The sequence below is a fragment of the Sminthopsis crassicaudata genome, chromosome 4 (genome assembly GCF_048593235.1).
Source record: "Sminthopsis crassicaudata isolate SCR6 chromosome 4, ASM4859323v1, whole genome shotgun sequence".
NCBI lineage: Eukaryota > Metazoa > Chordata > Mammalia > Dasyuromorphia > Dasyuridae > Sminthopsis > Sminthopsis crassicaudata.
Window position 1 is genome coordinate 470,421,831 of NC_133620.1, and position 18,916 is coordinate 470,440,746.

Sequence of the window (18,916 nt, forward strand, 5' to 3'; positions counted from 1 at the left end):
CTTTTAATATATATACTAGCATTTCAAACACTGCCCCCACCCCTTTGAGGAGACAAAGGTGGGGATTTTGGGAAAATGTTCTTTGGTAGTTAAAGAAAGGCACAGCAATGCTAGCTCCCTAGGTGGGATACTTAGAACATGAAAACATCCTTTCCAACCTGACTGCCACAATCAACCAGCTGGCCAACAAAATTGCACACAATCTCTGAGAGATCCAAGAATCTTTGGATTCTCTTGCTAACATGGTTTTAGATAATTGAATGGCCTTGGATTATCTTCTTGCTTCAAGCGGAGGTGTTTGTGCTCTGGTCAATACCTCCTGCTATATGAACATCAACAACTTGGGGAAGGTTGAGCATCCTACTTAGAGAAAGCTGTCTGGATGCAAGATATTTATGGAAAACACACACACAGTCTTCCTCTGGGTGGGATTTCTGGCTGTGGTCTCTAACACTATATTAACTCCACTTCTAGTCATTATTTTTTACTCATAATTGGCCCCTGCCTTTTTAATCTGCTTATGAGATTTGTTTCCTCCAGGCTCCACGCTCTGAATTTCCAACTACTCATTCATGGGACAACCAACTTGGACACTTATCCTGTAGAGGCTATTGCTGCCATCTTCATATCTCCCACTTCCCCTTCTGGCCTGAACCCCTATTGAACATAGGGATAACTCTACAATCCTTGTCAGCTTGAAGCATCTCCAGAAGATGAGGCCTTCATCCCTTTGCACCAAATGAGTTTGAGGTGAATGCTTGAGGGGGAAATGATGTAAATCTTGGGGGAGGAAGGGTGGTTCTGGGTTAGAAATCTCAAACCCCTCTAAGAGGGGCCCCACTCTCCTGTTCATAGGGGAAACTCCCAGATAACTAATTTCATTCAATTCAATTAGAGATCTTGGCTTGGAGCATAATCCTTATCCTCTATTGAGTTGAAAATTAAGCCTTCAAATTCATCTGGAGATGGGTCCCCAGCTCTGAGACAAAGAAACAACATAATCAAAGCCTCTGCACCCAAATCTTTGGGGGAAAAATGTCCTAATAGGCTTTTCCCCACTAAGAAAACCATTTTCTTAATGTAATAAACCCACTTTTTGCCACAAATGTTGCCATCTAGGCTTGCACACAAAGAATCTGCGGCAACAACTAAGGGATTTCTCCACCCTCATTTCTCACACCTCAACATTATAAATGTGGAAAAGCCTTCAGCCAGAGAATAATTCTTACTGCACACCAGAGAATTCACATGGGAGAGAAATACTTTGCATGTAAGGAATGAAGAAAAGGCTTTAGTCTGAGGGCTATTTCAGAGTTCCCACGGGAGAGAAACCCTTTGTATATAATGAGGACAATCCTTTATCCAGAGAACAAGTTTTAATACCCACCAGAAAATTTATATTGGAAGTGTGATGTAATGAATGTGGAAAATCTTTCAGCCCCCAGGACTTCACTTATCTTCGAAAAACTCTTTATTTGTAATGAACGTGGGGGAAGTCTGCAGGCACCGAGTACTGTAGCTTGTCCTCAAAGAACTAAAGAGAAACATCATTTGAATTTCAGGAGTGTGGGAAAGCTTGCAGCAAATCTTATTACCCATCAAAGAACCCTTATAAGAGAGAAACTTCTTGTATGTAAGGAATGGAGGAAGCCTTTAGCAGGGGGTCTAATTTTACTACTTATTAGAAGTTATATTGAAAAGAAACAGAATTTGCTAAAGTAGAAACACAGAAATAGAAGTTACTTATTAAAAACTGCAAAACACACAGATATCAAACACCCACACCAGCTCCCTCACAGAAAGACCCCACCTTACAGATTCCCCCGTCTCGTGGTCCCGGACATAGAGAAGGGAACCCCGAGCCCCGCAGTGGCCAGGAGCCAAGGAAGGGCAGGAAAGCTGCGCAGCAGAAACCGAGGGTGGACGCCCCTTTTGCACCCCATTCCCGGGGGATCGCCCCACTCGGCCTGGACCCGGGGCGGACTATGGGGAAACCTCATGCCACAGAGTTCAGGACTGTTTTTCCCGGATCCCAAAGGGATTTCCCTCCTGACTGCCCTGGAATACGGCCTCCGGGGGCCCCAGAGCAAGCCCCACCTCCTTTTCCTAGGTCTACCATGGACAGCGACTAGTCCTCTCTTCTTAGTCCCCAAAACCTAATATACACTAGGGGGCGCCGGCAGCGGCCCTAGAAAAGCTCGAGGGAAAAGGATCCGGGGGCCCTGATGGAGGCATAAGGCCGAACCAGTGCCCCCTAAGGGTTGGGGGTGTGGGGACTGCCCTTCTCGGTCCTGGTCCCACTACAAATGACCCGCCGAAATGGAACCTGAGGTTACAGGGGCGTGGTGCGGGAGGGGCGGGACACTGAATCACTGTGTTACATAAAGCGGTCATTGTGGAGGAGAGACCTAAGGGAGGACAGAACGGGGCTAGTACCCGGTGAATTCAAACACCAGGAAAAGAATGGAATCTACACAAACCTTCATTCATTGCACAAACTCAAAGCTTCCAGGGCAGGGAGAGGGGGAGATGTTTAAAAAAAAAAAAAAAGTCGCAATGCTTCCTGGGATCTGTAGTCTATGGCAACGACTCTCGAGCGCGCGCACGACGGGGCCTTCCCCTTCCGCACTCTACTTCCCAGAAGGTTTTGGGGTATCCGGTCTGCAGCACTATAGACTGTCCATCTTGTCACCCAGTGAAATGTATCCTGGGAAAGCTTCCGCTTCTCTGAATGCCCCTCTGATTCGCTGACCCGGAGAGGGTAAAGGAGTAAGAGCGTCAGCGTTGCATCGCATCCTCGCTCTCCGTTCCCCGCTTCCTGCTCTGTCGGAGGCACCGAGGTAAGCACGGGAGGACGGGGTGATTGAGCCCTCGAGGTACCTGCTCCTACTTCCCTTGCTCTCCCTTCCCCTCCCCTCCCCTCCCCTCCTCCTCCCACCGCCCCCCTTAGATTTGCGGGACTAGCTATCCCTGGCAGCGAGGGCGGGGCACTGTGCACGTGCTTCCTCTACCCCGCCCCCTAACCACCATGTTAGCAGCGCCAGCTGTGCAGTCAGCGTTCCTTCTCCCGAACGAGTCCGCTTGTGTGAGTCCCGGGAAGAATAAGGGCTGGAGGACGTCAGTCGCGACTGTACGCACGCGCGATTCTGACTTCTGCAGTGTGAACCGCTCATAGAAGGAGGGTGGCTTGGCATCAGTCCCGCTCGTGCGCACGCGCAGCTCCGGCTTTCACTGTACTAGCCATAGGTAATGAGGGCAGGCAAGCATCAGTCTCGGCAGTGAGCACGCGCGAGGCCTCTGCCGAGCCCCCTGACTTGGGAAGCCAGTCTATGGTTCTGTGTCCCTGTGCACGCAGTGAGTGTGTGCCAGTGCAAGTGCTTGTTAGGGTACCTGAAAGGTGTCTGTATGGGCAGCACCCCCAATCTCCCTCAGCCTCCCCTTTCCCCTCTGCGCTTGCCCCCGCCCCTTTCATGTCCTTTGGGACCCTCCGCTCCTTGCGGCTGGACTGAAGCCGCCTCCTCTCCTTGCCCCTGGTCCCCTCCTCCACGGGGCGTCCCCTTAATGCTCCTTTGCCAGCTTTGTCTCTTACCTGCCCCCTGCCTCATCCTTGGGTCACTTCTGCATCCTCTGTGCAGCATTGGAAGCCCTTTACCGGCCTTCCTCCCTCCAAGGAGCATCTGTGGAGCCTCTTCTAGGCTCGTAGCTGGGCTTGGTGAAAAGGGGGAGACTCCGCGCCTCAGGGGGTCCCAGCAGAAAACAGGGCCAGAGGCCAAGGTGACGTCAGCCTTTCTTAGTGGATGGTGCGGAGCCATGTTGTGAGACCCCCCCCTCCCCTTCCCCCCCACCCCCCCCTGCGTCTTCGATGACCCCTCCCCCACGGGTCCCTGCCCTGCTGGTCACTGGAGGTTTGGGCTGAGAGGAGTCAGGGGCGCAGGGGCTGCTGTTCTTCCTGGGCTCGGAGTGTCCCAGGGGGAGGTCAGGTCGTTGGCAGGTGGGGGTTGCCCTGGCAGCTCTCTGAGGACCCCTCCCCCCACACACTCCCGGGATGACTTGGGCCCAGGCTGGGGACGGGGCTTTGACTTTCGGGCTCCCTGGGAGCTGCTTGTTACTGGTCACTGTGAAAGAGAAGGTCTTCAACCTTGCCTGACTCTAGGAGGAAGGTTCCCCGTGCGGGAGCAGCGCTCGGCCCGAGGCTGACGGACATTCATCCCAGCCACTTGTGTCTGTGATGATTTTCTTCAATTTGCCCCGAAATGTTTGGTGAAAAACTTGCCCGAGCCTGGAGCTCCTGGGGAGGTTGAGGCACTGGGGTCACTCAGGGCTGAAGCCCATCGGGCCTGTGGCGAGCCAGTGTGTACAGTGTGTGTGTGTGTGTGTGTGTGTGTGTGTGTGTGTGTGTGTGTGTGTGTGGATGTGTAGCATTTTTTCCCGTCTCGGTCCCACCTGCCTCATTTCCCCAGGCCGGGATCGCTTCCTTTCCCCCTCGGTGTCTCCACAGCCTGCACAGAACACAGCAGGTGCCGGCCCTCAAACTCCCGCCGCTTTTCCATCCAGCGCCCTTAGCTCTCACCTGCCCTCAGAAGGACGGCCTGCCCTCAGGGCTCCTGCTTCCTCCCTTTCTGCCAGGCTCCCTTCCCACGTGGGAAAGCCCCTGGGGCAGGGCGGGGCTGGGGGGGCCTGGGCCTTCTTCTTCAGCAGCCCCGCCCTCTGTGAGAGGCTCCAGCACTCTTGAGCTCCCAGAGGTGCTGGGGGGGGGCACTTGTCCAGGAGCCCCTGCAGAGCGGGTCTGGGCCCCTCACAGCTTCTTTCTCCTCCAGCTCAGCCCTGCAAAGACCCTGCTCTTCCCAGGATGGAGGCCGAGCAGGGCCCGGCTTCTGGCTTCCTCATGGCCCCCTTTCAGGTGAGTCCCAGCTCCACCCCCCCCTTCTCTCCTCCTCCTCCCCCTCGGGTCAGAAGGGATGCAAAGGCTGTCAGGGTGGGCCTGGGGCCTTCCTCTCTCGGGACATGGATGCACAGGGAGGAGGTGATCAGTCAGGGTCAGAAAGGGACAGAAGGAGAGAGGGAGGAGGTGAAGCAGCCGGGTGCAGGGGAGCAGCCGCCACATTCTGACGCGGACGCCGTGTTCCTTCTAGAGGGAAAATGTGCAGAACGTTTGGGGCGGCCCTTTTTGAAGTGGGAAAGAACTGGAAACTGAGGGGCCGCCCGTCAGGGGGACTGGCTGAGGAAGTTGTGGTGTGTGAGCGTTATGGAATATTATTGTTCTGTAAGAAAAGCCCAGCAGGAGGATTTCAGAGAAGCCGGAGAGACTGACGGGAACTGGCTCTGACTAAGTTAGCAGCACCAGGAGAGCATTACCTACGGCAACAGCGATGATGGGTTCTGATGCACGGGACTCTCTCCGACGATGACCGAGGCCAGTTCCCATGGTCTGGTGATGGAGAGAGACTCCCCCAGAGAGGACTGTGGGAACTGAGCATGGATCACAGCACAGCATTTGTACCTTTTTTGTTGGTGTTTGTTTTTCTTTTGATTTGATTTTTCTGACACAAAAATTGCAAATATGGAAATATCTTTAGAAGTCTTACACCTGTGCTCGCTTTCTTGGGGAAGAAATAAAGAAGGCAGAAAAATTTGGAATACAAAGTTTAAAAAACAAATGTTGAAAACTATCCTTACTTATATTTTGAAAAATAAAATACTATTAAAAGTGGAAAATAAAACAACAGAGAGGGGTCAGTCAGGGCCCCTACAGGAGGTCCATATTTGGGCCGTGATCGCCAGTGTCAGTGTTGGGTTCGGGGTCACACGCCGGCGCATTTTCACGGGAGGTTTGGGGCTTCGGAAGGAAAGGGCCCCGGGCCCTGGGGGTTCTTGGAGAGGATGTGGGGGGGGGCGGGGGGGACCCCGGTGTGTGCAGGCTCCTGAGGCCCCCATAAGTAGGGGAGCAGGACCCCGAGGCGGGCTGGGTCTGTGGCTCAGCAGGCTTGTGTCTGGTTCAGGAGCCGGTGACCTTCTGGGACGTGGCCGTGGACTTCACCCGGGAGGAGTGGAGGGTCCTAGAGCCGGCCCAGAGGGCCCTGCACAGGGACGTGATGCTGGAGACCTTCCAGAACCTGCTCTCTGTGGGTAAGCGCCGCTGTCCCCTTGGGGAGGGCAGAGCCGAGTTGGAGGAAGAGCTTCCTGGCTGCCAGTCCTTGTGCAAGCCCCGCCCCTTTGTGCCCGTGAGGGAGAAGACCTCTGGGGTGATTGTCTCCGGGCCTCTCTTCAGCAGCCAAAAGACTCCCTCCCAACGTGGGCTCCCCCTGCCCTTCTGGGCCTTTCCCACACATTTCAGTCTGCCTTCCATGGGTTGCCTCCCTTGGGTTCCTCCATACAGCACCTTCTGACTCTGCAGCTTTGTGCACCTAGAAGTGCCCCCCCCCAGTGGTCCCCCAGATGGTTTTGCTCCATCCCCCAAATGTCCTGTTTCCTATTTTGTGTCCTGGTTCTCTCCCTTATGCCCCTGAGGTTCTCTCAGTGGAGGCCCATTTTGTGGCCCGCTCAGTATCTCCTCTCCAGCCTGACCCCTAGTGATGGAGAGCCAGGGACCAGCCTCCCTCTCCAAGCACAGAGCAGAGCTGCTGACCTTGTCCTTCCAAGTCTAACTAGACCCTGACCGGTCTCACACAGGTGTGGGATTTGGAAGTTCCCCCCAGTGCTGCAGGGGAAGTCTCTAAGGCCCCACTGTCCTTGTGGCTCTTGCCATTGTTCCCCTAGAAGTGGGGGGTCCAGGGTGTCACTGGGCAGCCCTCCTGCCCAGCTTCCTCCCCTGTTCCTGATCTTTGGGAATCCTCCTCATTTATGTTATGGCGCCTGCTCAGTGCACTAGGGAAACCTTAAGGTCCTCCTGTGGCTTGGGCACTCTTCTGGGAACTGGGCCCCCAAGGAAAGGCCCGGAGCCTTCCTGCTCTCAGGGAGCTCCCGGTCACATGGGAGGGACAACAAACTGCTTAGGGGCAAACAAGACGTGCCAGAGAGAACTGGGGATAATCCAGAGGAAAGGTCCTGGAGTCACGGGGGAGTGGGGCTGGCTTTGGCAGGAAGGATTTTAGCAGGGAAGAAAGCCACGAGACCATGAGGGAGCTGAGAAGTCCAGGGGTGAGGGAGAGCCCCTGAGAGGGCCGTCTCTGATGGGCAGATGGGGCGGCTTGTTCTGGGAAGCACACGGAGGCCGGTGTCCAAAGCTCCCCCTATGGGCCTGTTCCTATTTTTCACCCTCTCTTCAATCCCTGAGGGCTTTGTATAACTCCCCCCTAGTGCAGTTGTGGCTGGATGCCGGAGTCAGGGCACAGCCGGGGGGAGCTGGGCCTTCTAGGGGCTTTGTAGCTTCCTCCAGGCAGCCCGGCCCGCCCACTCTCCACATCTGCCCTCAGTGGAGCTCAGCCCAGGGACTGAGGAGATCCAGCCCTGAGTCCAAATGGAGGCCACAATCTGAGCACAGTCAGGGTTTCTGGGCCTCCTCCTTGAGGGCAGCACTGTTGGGCTTGTCTCAGAGTCTTGACAAGTTTTGAGTCTTCTGCAAAGGATCTGGGAGTGATCTGAGCAGGAGAGTCCCAGTGGGGAAGGAAATGCTCTTGCCTGGATTGAAGATGCCCTTGGATGAAGAGCTTGGCTCCCAGTGAGCGTGTCTGGGACAGACAGCACAGGTGGAGGGAAAGTGGACCCAGGGTCGGGGCCCTGCTGCAGGGGGAGACAGAGCTGGCAGCTTCAGAGCCCTCTGGGCATCCTCCCCCCCTGCTTGTCCCTGAGTAATTAAGTTCCGGATGTTCTGTCCCTGTGTGCAGGGATTCCTGTTTCCAGACTGGATGCGATCTCTCTTTTGGAGAAGCCAGAAGGAGCCTGGAGTCCCGAGAGCAGAGACTGCAGTGGGTCTCATCAAGGTGGGTGAAGAGCAGGCAGATGCTGGGAGGCGGCTCCTCTGCCTCGTTCTCTGTCCTGTCCAGTATGGCAGTGCCGTCCCTGGATCCAATGCAGGAGAGCTTGGCTGCTGTGTCTACATTGTGGTAGCCCACTGGTCATAGCTCTCCTGTATTTGGTTTTATACTTTTATTATTTTTGTGATTTGATATTCTATTTCAGAGAAACTGTCATTTGCCTTTTTTAGAAATTTGAAAAGGTAAATGATTTTTCCTAATGCTTCTAGTTAATTTGTGTTTCTTTTAAAATTTCTTTTTCCTTCTTTTTGTCTTTTTCTATTCCTTTGGCCATTTACATTAATAATTTTACTAAAATCTTGAACTTTCATAGTATAAATTCCAATTAGTCATCATCTTTTTCAATATTCCTTTTCTAATATTTAACATTCTTGCATCAGTATTCCATAGGGACATTAGTCCATAATGTGCTCTTTTTGTCTGCTTGGTTATCAAAAGCATATTTCTTTTTTTTTCCCCTGAGGCTGGGGTTAAGTGACTTGCCCAGGGTCACACAGCTAGGAAGGGTTAAGTGTCTGAGACCAGATTTGAACTCGGGTCCTCCTGACTTTAGGGCTGGGGCTCTATCCACTGCGCCACCTAGCTGCCCCCATCAAAAGTATTCCCTCGTTATAGAATGGAACCAGTTGCTTTTGAATATTTCATAGAGCTCCGTTGTAGAATTATCTGACCCAGAGTTTTTTATTTGGAACTCCAATTATGATTCATTCCATTTATTTTTCTGAGAATAATTTATTTAGATTCTTTTTTGTCTATCAAATTCTTCATTTTTTGTTGACTAGTATCTGTTTAATTGAAGTCATCCATTTTGTTGGTATATGATTATCAAAACAATGTTGTTTAGTCATCAGTTGTATCTGACTCCTTTTGACTCCATGAACTACCAAGCTATTCTATGCTCCCCTATCTCACAGTCTTTCACGTTTATCTTGTTTCCCTGACATGATCTAATGATCTCCTTCTCTTCCAGTCCCTTCTCTTTCTGCCTTGAATCTTTGCCAACATCAGCGCTTTCTCATCATGTGGCCAAAGTATTTTAGCTTCAGGATTTGATTTTCCAGTGAATTGCTTATTGGTTCTAATTAATTATTGCCTTCCCTTTTTTTTTTTTCCCTTAAATTTCCCCCTTTTTTTCTTTTTGATTTCATTAATGATTTATTTTCTTCTCTGTATCTACCTACATAGTTCCTTTTTGCCTCCCTCTTTCTTCTCTTATGAACATGAAAGCATAGGAGCTCTCCATCTAAGCCCTTTGTATTCTATATAATTCTGTTTATGACACTTGGGGACATTAAGGTCCTAAATAGCCATGGGAATCTTTTCTTTCTAGTAGAATATAATCATTTTTATGGCTAGTCCCTTACTTTAGGTCAAATGCATTTACCCTTCTGGTTTCTCTTGTCTCCTGTGTTTGCATTTCATAATATCAATTCATTTCTTATCTTTTCATCAGAAATACTTAAAATATTTTTAAAACCTCTTTCATTTTCCCCATTTTTTGCAAGGTAACCATTTATTGTTACTTGTAAGCCAATATCTTTTGGGTTTGGGGACCTTATATTCCAAAATTTCCTCCTCATTATAGTAATAGCTGCTAATTCTTGTGTGATACTTGTGTGAACTCTTACTTCTGGCTACTTAGTTGTACTTTTTTCTTTGACAGAGCTCTGGACTGTGGCCAGGATATTCCTTGGTCTTTTCATTTTGCAGTTTCTCGATGTTTTCTGCTTTCGTTTTTACTTCTGGCCAGTTATTGTTTTTAATTTCTTTTCTTTTCTTTTTTTTTTTTTCTGAGGCTGGGGGTAAGTGACTTGCCCAGGGTCACACAGCTAAGAAGTGTTAAGTGTCTGAAACCAGATTTGAACTAGGGTCCTCCTGAATTCAGGGCTGGTGCTCTATCCACTGCGCCACCTAGCTGATCCTCGTTTTTAATTTCTTAAAATATAATATCTGTTTTGTTTTTTGTTTTTTATCACTGCTTTTAGATAGCCTAATTAATGATACCTTAATTTTCTCTTCAGGAATATATTTGGAACAGTTCAAGCTACTAAATGTTAAACTGCACGTGGATGTTCAATACACTCTGTTTATGATTTTAATTTTTTTTCCCAACTCTAACCCCAGTCCTATTTAATTTTCATTATTATATTTCCTCCCTTAATTTCTTCCCTTGGAAAAATTTTAATAGAAAATGTACAGTTCTCCATAATTGAGATAAATGTCTCATTTTAGCTTTGTCAGAGAATTATAGAAGTTAATAGTTGCATGAACTTTCATGAATGTCTAATCCTTTCCATAACCAATAACTGTCAAATAATTGTAGCTTATTTTCCAAAGAAAATCACTGCTCCCAGAAGCAGTCCTCTCCACTTTTCTGAAGCTCGAATGATTAAGAAATTTCCACTTCTATCAAGTCTAAATTTCTCTCTTTGCAACTTTCTTAGCAACTCTGCTGCTCATTCTTGCCTTTTGGTCTGTCCACCATCAATTCTCTCTCAGCGGCAGCATGGTGGGTAGAGATTCTTTCGAGTCTCTGACTCATGCTGCTTGGGTGTCTCAGAACAAATGGATTAACCTCTCTGAGCACTAGGTATCTCAGGGTGAGTGGAAGATAGAATATCTCTCTTCCAGTCCTTCTTAGCCTTTGTATACCTTATTGTAATTACATCATTACAGCATACTGAGTATGTATGAACTAGAAAACCATTAAATCAATGTACTAAGTATATATGTGAACTAGAGAATCATCATCTCATCAATTCTACTAAGTTAATACCTTGTTGTAAGTATCCTTGTTTCAAGTATACTTCTCTAAGGTTCCTGCTCTTATTTTTCTTATAAATTTCATCATATTGATTTAGCCTGTTGAGATCCCTTTGAAGCTCAATTCTCACACATATTGTTAGTTACTTTTTCAAAGTTTATCATTTTTATATTTCATTGTATTATCATATATGCCTTTATTGAAGTCATCTATTAAAATAGATCATTTGATCCTTCAAAAATCATTCCCTTTTATTTTGCCAGAGCAGACATTTTTGGCAATAGATCTGGTTTTTCTTGCCTTCTAAAGGATTAGGAAACAGAATGAGAAAATTCAAAGCCGAAAATTGAACTTTGGTTCACAGTGAACATCATTATCCTTATTGGCAGAGACATAAACTAGAACTTGCTCTAAAGAAAGTTCCTTGCTCTTAGTACCGAATCAGTGACTAGTAATTTTTTTAAAAACATTTTTCAGATTCCCTTAGCAACGAAATCAAATTTGAAACAAGGAGCTCAAGTCTGATGCAGAACATTTCTTTAGAAGCATCATGCAGGAAGATACTTCCAAAGGACATAGCTTGGCACTGCAAGGTGGAGAAATCTGGAGAATATGATGTTGATTTAGAAAAACCAAAGGACATCCTGGAGAGACGATACAGACAAATAATAGTCACTCCTAGAACAACTCTTAATAAAGGAAGTGGAGCTCAGAGTAATCTATTTGGGAGAAGATTTAGCTTTGGACCAGTCTTTTCACTGTGGAGAGGAACAATGGGGAATCATCTCTATAATTATAAGACACTTGGAAGAGGCATCAAACATTTTCCTGGTCTAATTACTCATAATCCATCCTCCTTAGGGAAGAATTTTTCTATGTATACCAAATGTAAGAAGCCCTTTAGGTACCACTCAGATCTCATTAAATTTCATAGAATACATGCTGGAGAGAAACAGTATAAACAGAAGAAAGATGGCAAAGCCATTGGCAGAAGGTCAAATCTTATTGACTGTCAGAGCAGAGACACAAATGAGTGTAAGCAATATGAGAAAGCCTTCAGCTATAAAGAAAGTTTGACTAAATCTAAAAGAATTCATATTAGAGAGAAACTTTTTGAATATGATGAATTTGAAAAAATCTTCAGTGAAAAAGAATATATTGTACATCAAGAAATTGAGAGTAGAGAGAAACCCTTTGAATGTAACAAATGTGGGAAAATCTTCAGTAAGAAGGGAAACTTTAATAAACATCAGAGAATTCATACTGGAGAGAAGCCATTTGAATGTAATGAATGTGGGAAGGCTTTCAGTGAGAAGGGAAACCTCAATGTGCATCAGAGAATTCATACTGGAGAGAAACCTTTTGAATGTAATGAATGTGGAAAAGCTTTTAGTCGAAAGGAAAATCTTATTCCCCATCAGAGAATTCATACTGGAGAGAAACCCTTTACGTGTAACGAATGCGGGAAAGCTTTCATTGGCAGGGCAACCTTTAGTGCACATCAGAGAAGTCATACTGGAGAGAGACCCTTTCCATGTAATGAATGTGGGAAAGCTTTCAGTACAAGGGGAAGCTACAAAAGACATGAAAGAATTCATACTGGAGAGAAACCCTTTCCATGTAATGAATGTGGGGAAGCTTTCAATACGAGTGGAAACCTCAATAGACACCAAAGAACACATACTGGAGAGAGACCCTTTGCGTGTAATCAATGTGGGAAAGCCTTTGGTGTGAGGGGAAACCTCATTGCACATATGATGACTCATACTGGACTGAAACCCTTTGAATGTGGTAAATGTGGAAAAGACTTTAGCCGGAGGGAAGGACTTATGAATCATCAGAGAACTCATACTGGAGAGAAACCTTTTGAATGTAATGAATGTGGGAAAGCTTTTAGAGAAAAGGGAAATCTTATTACCCATCAGAGGATTCATACCGGAGAAAAACCCTTTAACTGTAATAAATGTGGAAAAGCCTTTACTGCTGGGGGTAACCTCAGTACACATCAAAGAGTTCATACAGGAGAGAAACCCTTTTCATGTAATGAATGTGGGAAAGCCTTTAGCCAAAAGGCCAAACTTATCACCCATCAGAGTACTCATACTGGAAAGAGGCCCTTTTCATGTAATGAATGTGGGAAAACATTTAACAGAAAGGAATGTCTCATTAGTCATCAGAGAATCCACTGGAGAGAAACCATTTCAATGTAATGAATGAGGGAAAGCCTTTAGCAGGAAGGAATATCTTATCGAACATCTGAGAATTCACGTTCAAGAGAAACCATCTGAATGTAACAAATGTGGAAAAGTATTAGAGGAGAAACCTTATTTTATATCAGAAAAAAACAGTGTACTAAAATCCTTTGCTTGTAATAGATGTAGGAAAACTTTCAGCAACATGGAAAAGCTAAAAATGCATCAGAGATTACACACTGGGGAGAAACCATTTGAATGCAATGAATTTGGGAAAGCTTATAACCAGAGTGTATATTTTATCATCAGAGAACTCATACTACAGAGACCCTTTTCATATAGTGATTATGGGAAAGTTTTCCTTTGGAGGACAAGCGTTATTTATCAGAGGATTCATACTGGAGAAAAACTCTCATATGCATGAATGCAGGAAAAGTCTTTAGCAGTTAGATTTCAAAACCATTAAAGAACTCAGAGTATTCATCCTGGAGAAGAGGCTTTTGTTGTGAAACTAGGAATGCCTTTGGCTGGAAGGCAAGTCTTATTACACATCGAAAACTTGTACAGGAGAGAAATCCTTTGATTATTATGAATGGAAAAGGGTTCATCAAAACCTCATATTGGATAGAATGGAATACAACGAATCAATCAAATGTTTATTAAGTGCTTACAGCAATATCAGACAGTGTGCTAAATCCTGGGGATACAAAGGTAAAAGAGAAATAGTCCTTTCCCTCTTAAGAGTTTACATTCTAATGAAGGAGACAACCCGTGGATATATAAGTATATATATGGCATGTGCTAAATTAATACAAGTTAGTTTAGGGAGGTTACTAATGACTAGGAGATCAAGAATCCAAATATAAGGTTGGGCTTGAACTGACACTTGAAGGAAACAGGAATTCTGGGGGTGAAAGGAAGGAGGGAATGACCTTGAAATATGGAGAAGAATCATCCTGAAAACTCAAAAGTAAGAAATACAATAGCCCAATATGTTAGTCTTGCAAAGTTTGAGAAAGCAAGTGATATCTAAAGAGATCGGAAAGATAGGAAGGGATCAGTTGTAAAAGGTTTAAATATCAAATTGAAGAATTTATTTGGAAACCATAGCTAGCATTTACATGACCCTTGAAGTGCTTTATGAATCTCTCATTTTGTCTACTGCCGTGGGAGATAGGTTTTATACATGAGGAAGCCAAGTCGGTCTGAGGTGATGTCTTCTAGTGAAATTAGACTTGAAATTCAGGTTATCCTGACTTTTACCTTCAGTGCTCTATCCACTGTGTACTTGCTTGAGTCATTACGGAGCTACTGGAGTGTGAGAGGGTTTTGGGAGAGAGGAAAAGTGCTTTCATAATCGAACTGGGTAACTTTTAAGGCTCTAAAGAGGAAGCATTGTCACGTGGAGAGAGAATGCAGGGAGACACGCTATGAAGTTACTGTAGTACAGGTACAAGATGATGAAGAAATGCACTAGGATGGCGCCTTTGTGAGTGGATAGAAGCAGATGTTTCTGAGACCATTGCAAAGATAAAGATGGCAGCTTGACAATAGATTTCTTTTGTGGTTTGAGTATGAGTGCAGAGCAAAGGAAAACACCAAGTTTTTGAACCTGGGTGAGTAGGAGAATAGTAAGATCCTAATCACTTATAGAAATATTAGGGAGAAATTAGGATCTGGAGGCGTGTAATAAAACGTTTTGGACATGTTGTGTTTGAGATGCCTGTAAGACATTCATTTAGATATGTCCATTACCTGGATCAGGACATGAGGTGGAACTAAGGAGAAAGAGTGGGCAGGACCTATAAATTGTGGATTTATCTGAACAAAATGACATTTGAATCAATGAGAGGTGTTGAAATCACTAAATAATATAGTATTGAGAAAGAGCGAAGACCAGGATAGAGTTTTAGGTGCACATAAACTTAATGGTCATGACAGGGAAAATCATCAGCAAGGGAAACTGAGGAGAAGTATTGTCCAGGTAAGAAGAAAACCAGTGTTAGGAAAACCCAGAGATGATTAGAGTATTCAAGAGGAGTTTGGTAGTAGTGTCAAATGCTAAAACAAGATCAAAGAAATTACACAGGACATTGATCTTGCCAATTAAGCAATCACTGGGAGAGGAGAGCGCATAAAGCCTCTGAGAACAGAGAGCTTTCTCCAAGTTGTTTTGCCAAGAATGAAAAGAACTCTGTGAGAATAGCAGAGGTGCCAATATCTTGAGGAAGGTAATGGTGCTCAGTGGGACTTGGCCATGTGCAAAGGCAGGAGGAAGGAGTGAATGTAGGAAAGTGGTCAGTGATGAGAAAGCTTGTTAGAGAACTGATACTGGAGAAAAACTCCTTTGAATAATGCATTAAGGGGCAGCTAGGTGGTGCAGTGGATAGAGCACCAGCCCTGAATTCAGGAGGACCCAAGTTCAAATCTGGTGTCAGACACTTAACACTTCCTAGCTGTGTGACCCTGGGCAAGTCACTTAACCCCAGCCTCAGGGGAAAAAAAGAATAATGCATTAAAACAAATTACATTAAAATCAGTGCTATTTGATTATGGGATGATGAAACAAATTATGGCATGTGGATATGTTGCAATATCCTGTGCCGTAAGAAGTAATACAAAAAATTAAATATATGAAATATGAGAAAGAAGGAATAAGAAATAATTTACATAATAGCTACAGGAACATAAATAGAAATAACAACAAAACAACCCAGTCCTATATAATTATGAGGACTAGTTAAATCCTAAGAACATGAAAGAATGTACCTTCCTCCCCTAGCAGGAAAGGAGGAGAATGGATAGTTAAACACATTGCATGACTCTGACCATTTTCCTGCCATGTTTCTTTGTTCCATCTTCACACTTTCCATTTTAGGGCCAGGAAATACAAGTCCATCAGTAGCCCTATGATCTTCTGTATCTATCATTTTTTAGAACAAATCTTGCCTCTATAGCCGCCATTCTTCATATGCATATTTGCATATTAGAATAAAAGCTCCTTAAGGAAGGTATGATATTGCTTTTTGTATTTTTACCCCTAATGCTTAACACAGTGCCTGGCAAGAAAGAAACATTTAATAAATGGGTTTTTCATGTATTCATTGCATGTATTTTAAAACTTGCTAGATGTGGTGATGGCTTAGAAGTGCAGAATGAGACATTCGTTTCCACTAATAACATTACGGAATTGATTTTGCTTTATTCTGAGGGCTTTCCTTGGCAGCAATAGGTGTAAAAAGGATTGGGTGAGTTTTCATGCAAAAAAAATAAGTAATGCCAGGAAAGAGCAAAAGAACATCGAAAAGGGGATAGCGATATACATAGTAGTGATGGTATTAACCAATTAAATTTAATATATACATTTTTTAAACCTATGTATAATAAACATCACTAGTTTCATATGTGTTCTTTCTGTTTTTTTCTATATTGAAATGTCAGTGTTTGTTATTAATGTGAAGTTTATAATAAAAAAATGAACTAATTTTTCCTCTTAAATGTTACAAAGGACAACTTTCTATATTAATTATAGAAAAGGTCCTATGAAATTAAATATCCATAAAAATGTGAAATCAATTCAGTCATATTTTAAGTACCTTTTTTTGTTTATTTTACCAAGCACTGTGCTAAATGTTAGAAATACAAGTACTAAGGATGAAATTCCCTATTAGAAATTACATTCTAATATGGGAGACATTTATGTGTGTGTGTGTATATACATATATATGTAACAAAATGCATGTAAAGTTGACTATACACATACAAAGTTATTAAATTTTAACATGATGTGGAAGGCCATTAGTCATTCAGGGATGAGGAAAATCTTCCTGCAGAAGATGGTACCCAAGCTATATCCTAAAGGGAGAGACTGACTGCTAAATAGAGGTAAGGAGGAAGAGCTTTCCAAGCATGGGGTGATGATCAGTGAATAGCTACAGAGATAAGTTGTATAGTGTTGTGGTCAAAGAATAGGAAGAAGGCCAATTTATCAAGATTTCAGAGTGGGAACGATGTTTAACAACGCTGGAAAGGTAGGATAAACCCAGGTTTTAAAAGCTAAAGGTAGAGATTGTATTCTGGAGGCAGTAGGAAACCAGTGGATTTGTTTGAGTAGAGGAGTGATAAAGTCAGAATTAGGAAAATCACTTGATTTTGTAATCGGTGTGTAAAATGAGCTGGAGTATAAGAGAATTGAAGTAGACAGCCATGTAGAAGACTTGCAGTCTAGATGAGGGGATTTAAAAAGTTAAGAGTTAAAAAATGGTAAGTTCCTTGTTAAGCACGTTGAGTCTAATATGTTTGAAATGTCTTAACAGCCATTTGGATACAGTACTGGAGGTTGGAGGAGAGACAGCTGAAGCTGGAAAAACACCTGAGTGGATATGATAGCTAATGGAGCCATGGAGTCTCGAGAGGTTACTGAGAAAGACAGTACAGAGAAAACAAGAGAAGGCCTAGGATGGAACCTTGGTGAGAGCATCCCAGTTAGAGGATGTGACATGAATGAGGAGACAGAAATAATCAGAAAGGCAGGTGATGAACCAGGAGAGATTAGTGTAAGAAAAACCCAGAGTGTCCAGGAAGAGAAAGTGGATAAGAGTTTCCTTTGTTACAAAGAGGATAGAGATTAAGAAAAGATTCAACAACTAAGGTCATGGGTTACTTTGGAGAAAACAATTTCAGTTGTTATAAAGTTGAAGGCATTATAGGGAAAAAAATCCATAACAACTTCAAAAATAACAGATTTCACTGGCCTTAATTGATTTCATTGTTTGCTTTTTCCTTTTTTTCTTTCAGAGTCACTAAAATGGAAGATCAGGAAAAAATATGGTGACCCATAAAAACAGTCTGGCAAAACAGTTGATGTTGCGCATAAAACTGAGCTAGACACTAGTTCAATTAAATAGATCCCCAAATGGGTTTAAGATCATTCCTTAAGAGTCATTAGTGATTTAATATAATGTTAAAAAAAATTTGCAGTAGGAAAGTTCTGGACATTTGACTATTAGAATATTTGTATAAGTGACTTGGATGAAAACATAAATGAACAATTTTCAGATGATACAAATCTGGTACGGAGAGTGAACATGGTTGTTAAGAGTCCAGAACAGCAGGTTAAATTTCAAAGAATCAAATCAAATAAGTTTAACTGTTAGGCCTTATATTTGGATTTTAAGCAAATTTTCAAAAATCCAAGATGAGGTTTAGGGGGGAGCATCAAAGTTTGATTTAACAGCAATTGGAACCAGATTTAGGAGGTTTTGTTACTTTAAATATTTTGGTAAGATAGTAGCTTAATATAGCAACAGTAACAACAGACAAAAATACATTATGACATTGTTGTGGTGCTTTAAGAATTTCCAGAAATGGTCAAGTTTCATTATCCTCTGCCCTACCCTTAACCACATATGAAGTCATGTGTTCAGTGCAAGACAAGAGCAAGGTATTTCTGGGCCTTTTTTTTTTTTTTTTTTTTTTTTTTTTTTTTTTTTTTCCCTTAAGGAGGGCAGTCTAGTGTTTTTAGCCTGGAGAAAAGACCTAGAGGGACTCCTAGCCATCTTTTAAGTATCTGAATGGCTGTCATTTGAAGGAGGGATTAGAATGATCCTTCTTGACCCCCCAAAATGGAATTAGGAATTGTGGGTGTAAGTTCCCTAAGGGGAACTTTATATTTAAAAAAAAAATCAGAAAATCATTTCTTTAAAGCCCTTTTTATATGAAGAAATTAATGGGGGGGGGAAGTGCTGTGGTGTAAATGAAGTGATTTGTATTCTTTGAGAATGTGGGACATTGCCCCTCTTGTGGATAAAGACTTTTAATCTAAATTCTGTGCACGAAGAAACAGCTTGCAGGTGCAATCATGGATAAATGTGGAGAGAAAAATTATCTATGGTCTAAGACCTGAGGAATTGGATCTTGGTGCCAACAAAGTGGAGTGAGGCCTTATTTATGTGGAAACAGTTAACAATAATGAAGAGGTAGAAAAT

At 44.0% G+C, this 18,916-nt stretch overlaps 2 protein-coding genes across 4 annotated transcripts in view; both read left to right on the forward strand.

Moving 5' to 3' along the window:
* LOC141540367 (uncharacterized) overlaps positions 1-18,916 on the forward strand; it is a 61,273-nt gene that overhangs the window by 5,270 nt on the left and 37,087 nt on the right. The window contains exon 2 of the mRNA XM_074264308.1: positions 541-2,840. The gene's annotated coding sequence lies outside the window, so the exon portion shown is untranslated. The remainder of the gene's footprint in view (positions 1-540; positions 2,841-18,916) is intronic.
* LOC141540369 (zinc finger protein 793-like) lies at positions 3,302-18,599 on the forward strand. 3 transcript variants are annotated; one of them, XM_074264316.1, is made up of 5 exons: positions 3,302-3,354; positions 4,818-4,900; positions 6,000-6,126; positions 7,824-7,919; positions 17,727-18,599. In XM_074264316.1, exons 1-5 carry the CDS (start codon positions 3,330-3,332, stop codon positions 17,768-17,770), a joined length of 375 nt encoding a protein of 124 aa, XP_074120417.1. In that variant the 5' UTR covers positions 3,302-3,329; the 3' UTR covers positions 17,771-18,599. The 3 variants fall into 3 exon arrangements, with proteins under 3 accessions (XP_074120417.1, XP_074120415.1, XP_074120416.1); XM_074264314.1 differs by lacking the exon at positions 17,727-18,599 and adding an exon at positions 11,215-15,568; XM_074264315.1 differs by lacking the exon at positions 17,727-18,599 and adding an exon at positions 9,995-11,208.

Bases quoted from the DNA above. Each gene is read 5' to 3' on its own strand.
- LOC141540369 (XM_074264314.1), top strand. From the start codon at position 3,330: ATGGTTCTGTGTCCCTGTGCACGCA. The intron at 3,355-4,817 runs GTGAGTGTGTGC...TTTCTCCTCCAG, and splicing joins TCTGTGTCCCTGTGCACGCA to CTCAGCCCTGCAAAGACCCT. The intron at 7,920-11,214 runs GTGGGTGAAGAG...AACATTTTTCAG, and splicing joins CTGCAGTGGGTCTCATCAAG to ATTCCCTTAGCAACGAAATC.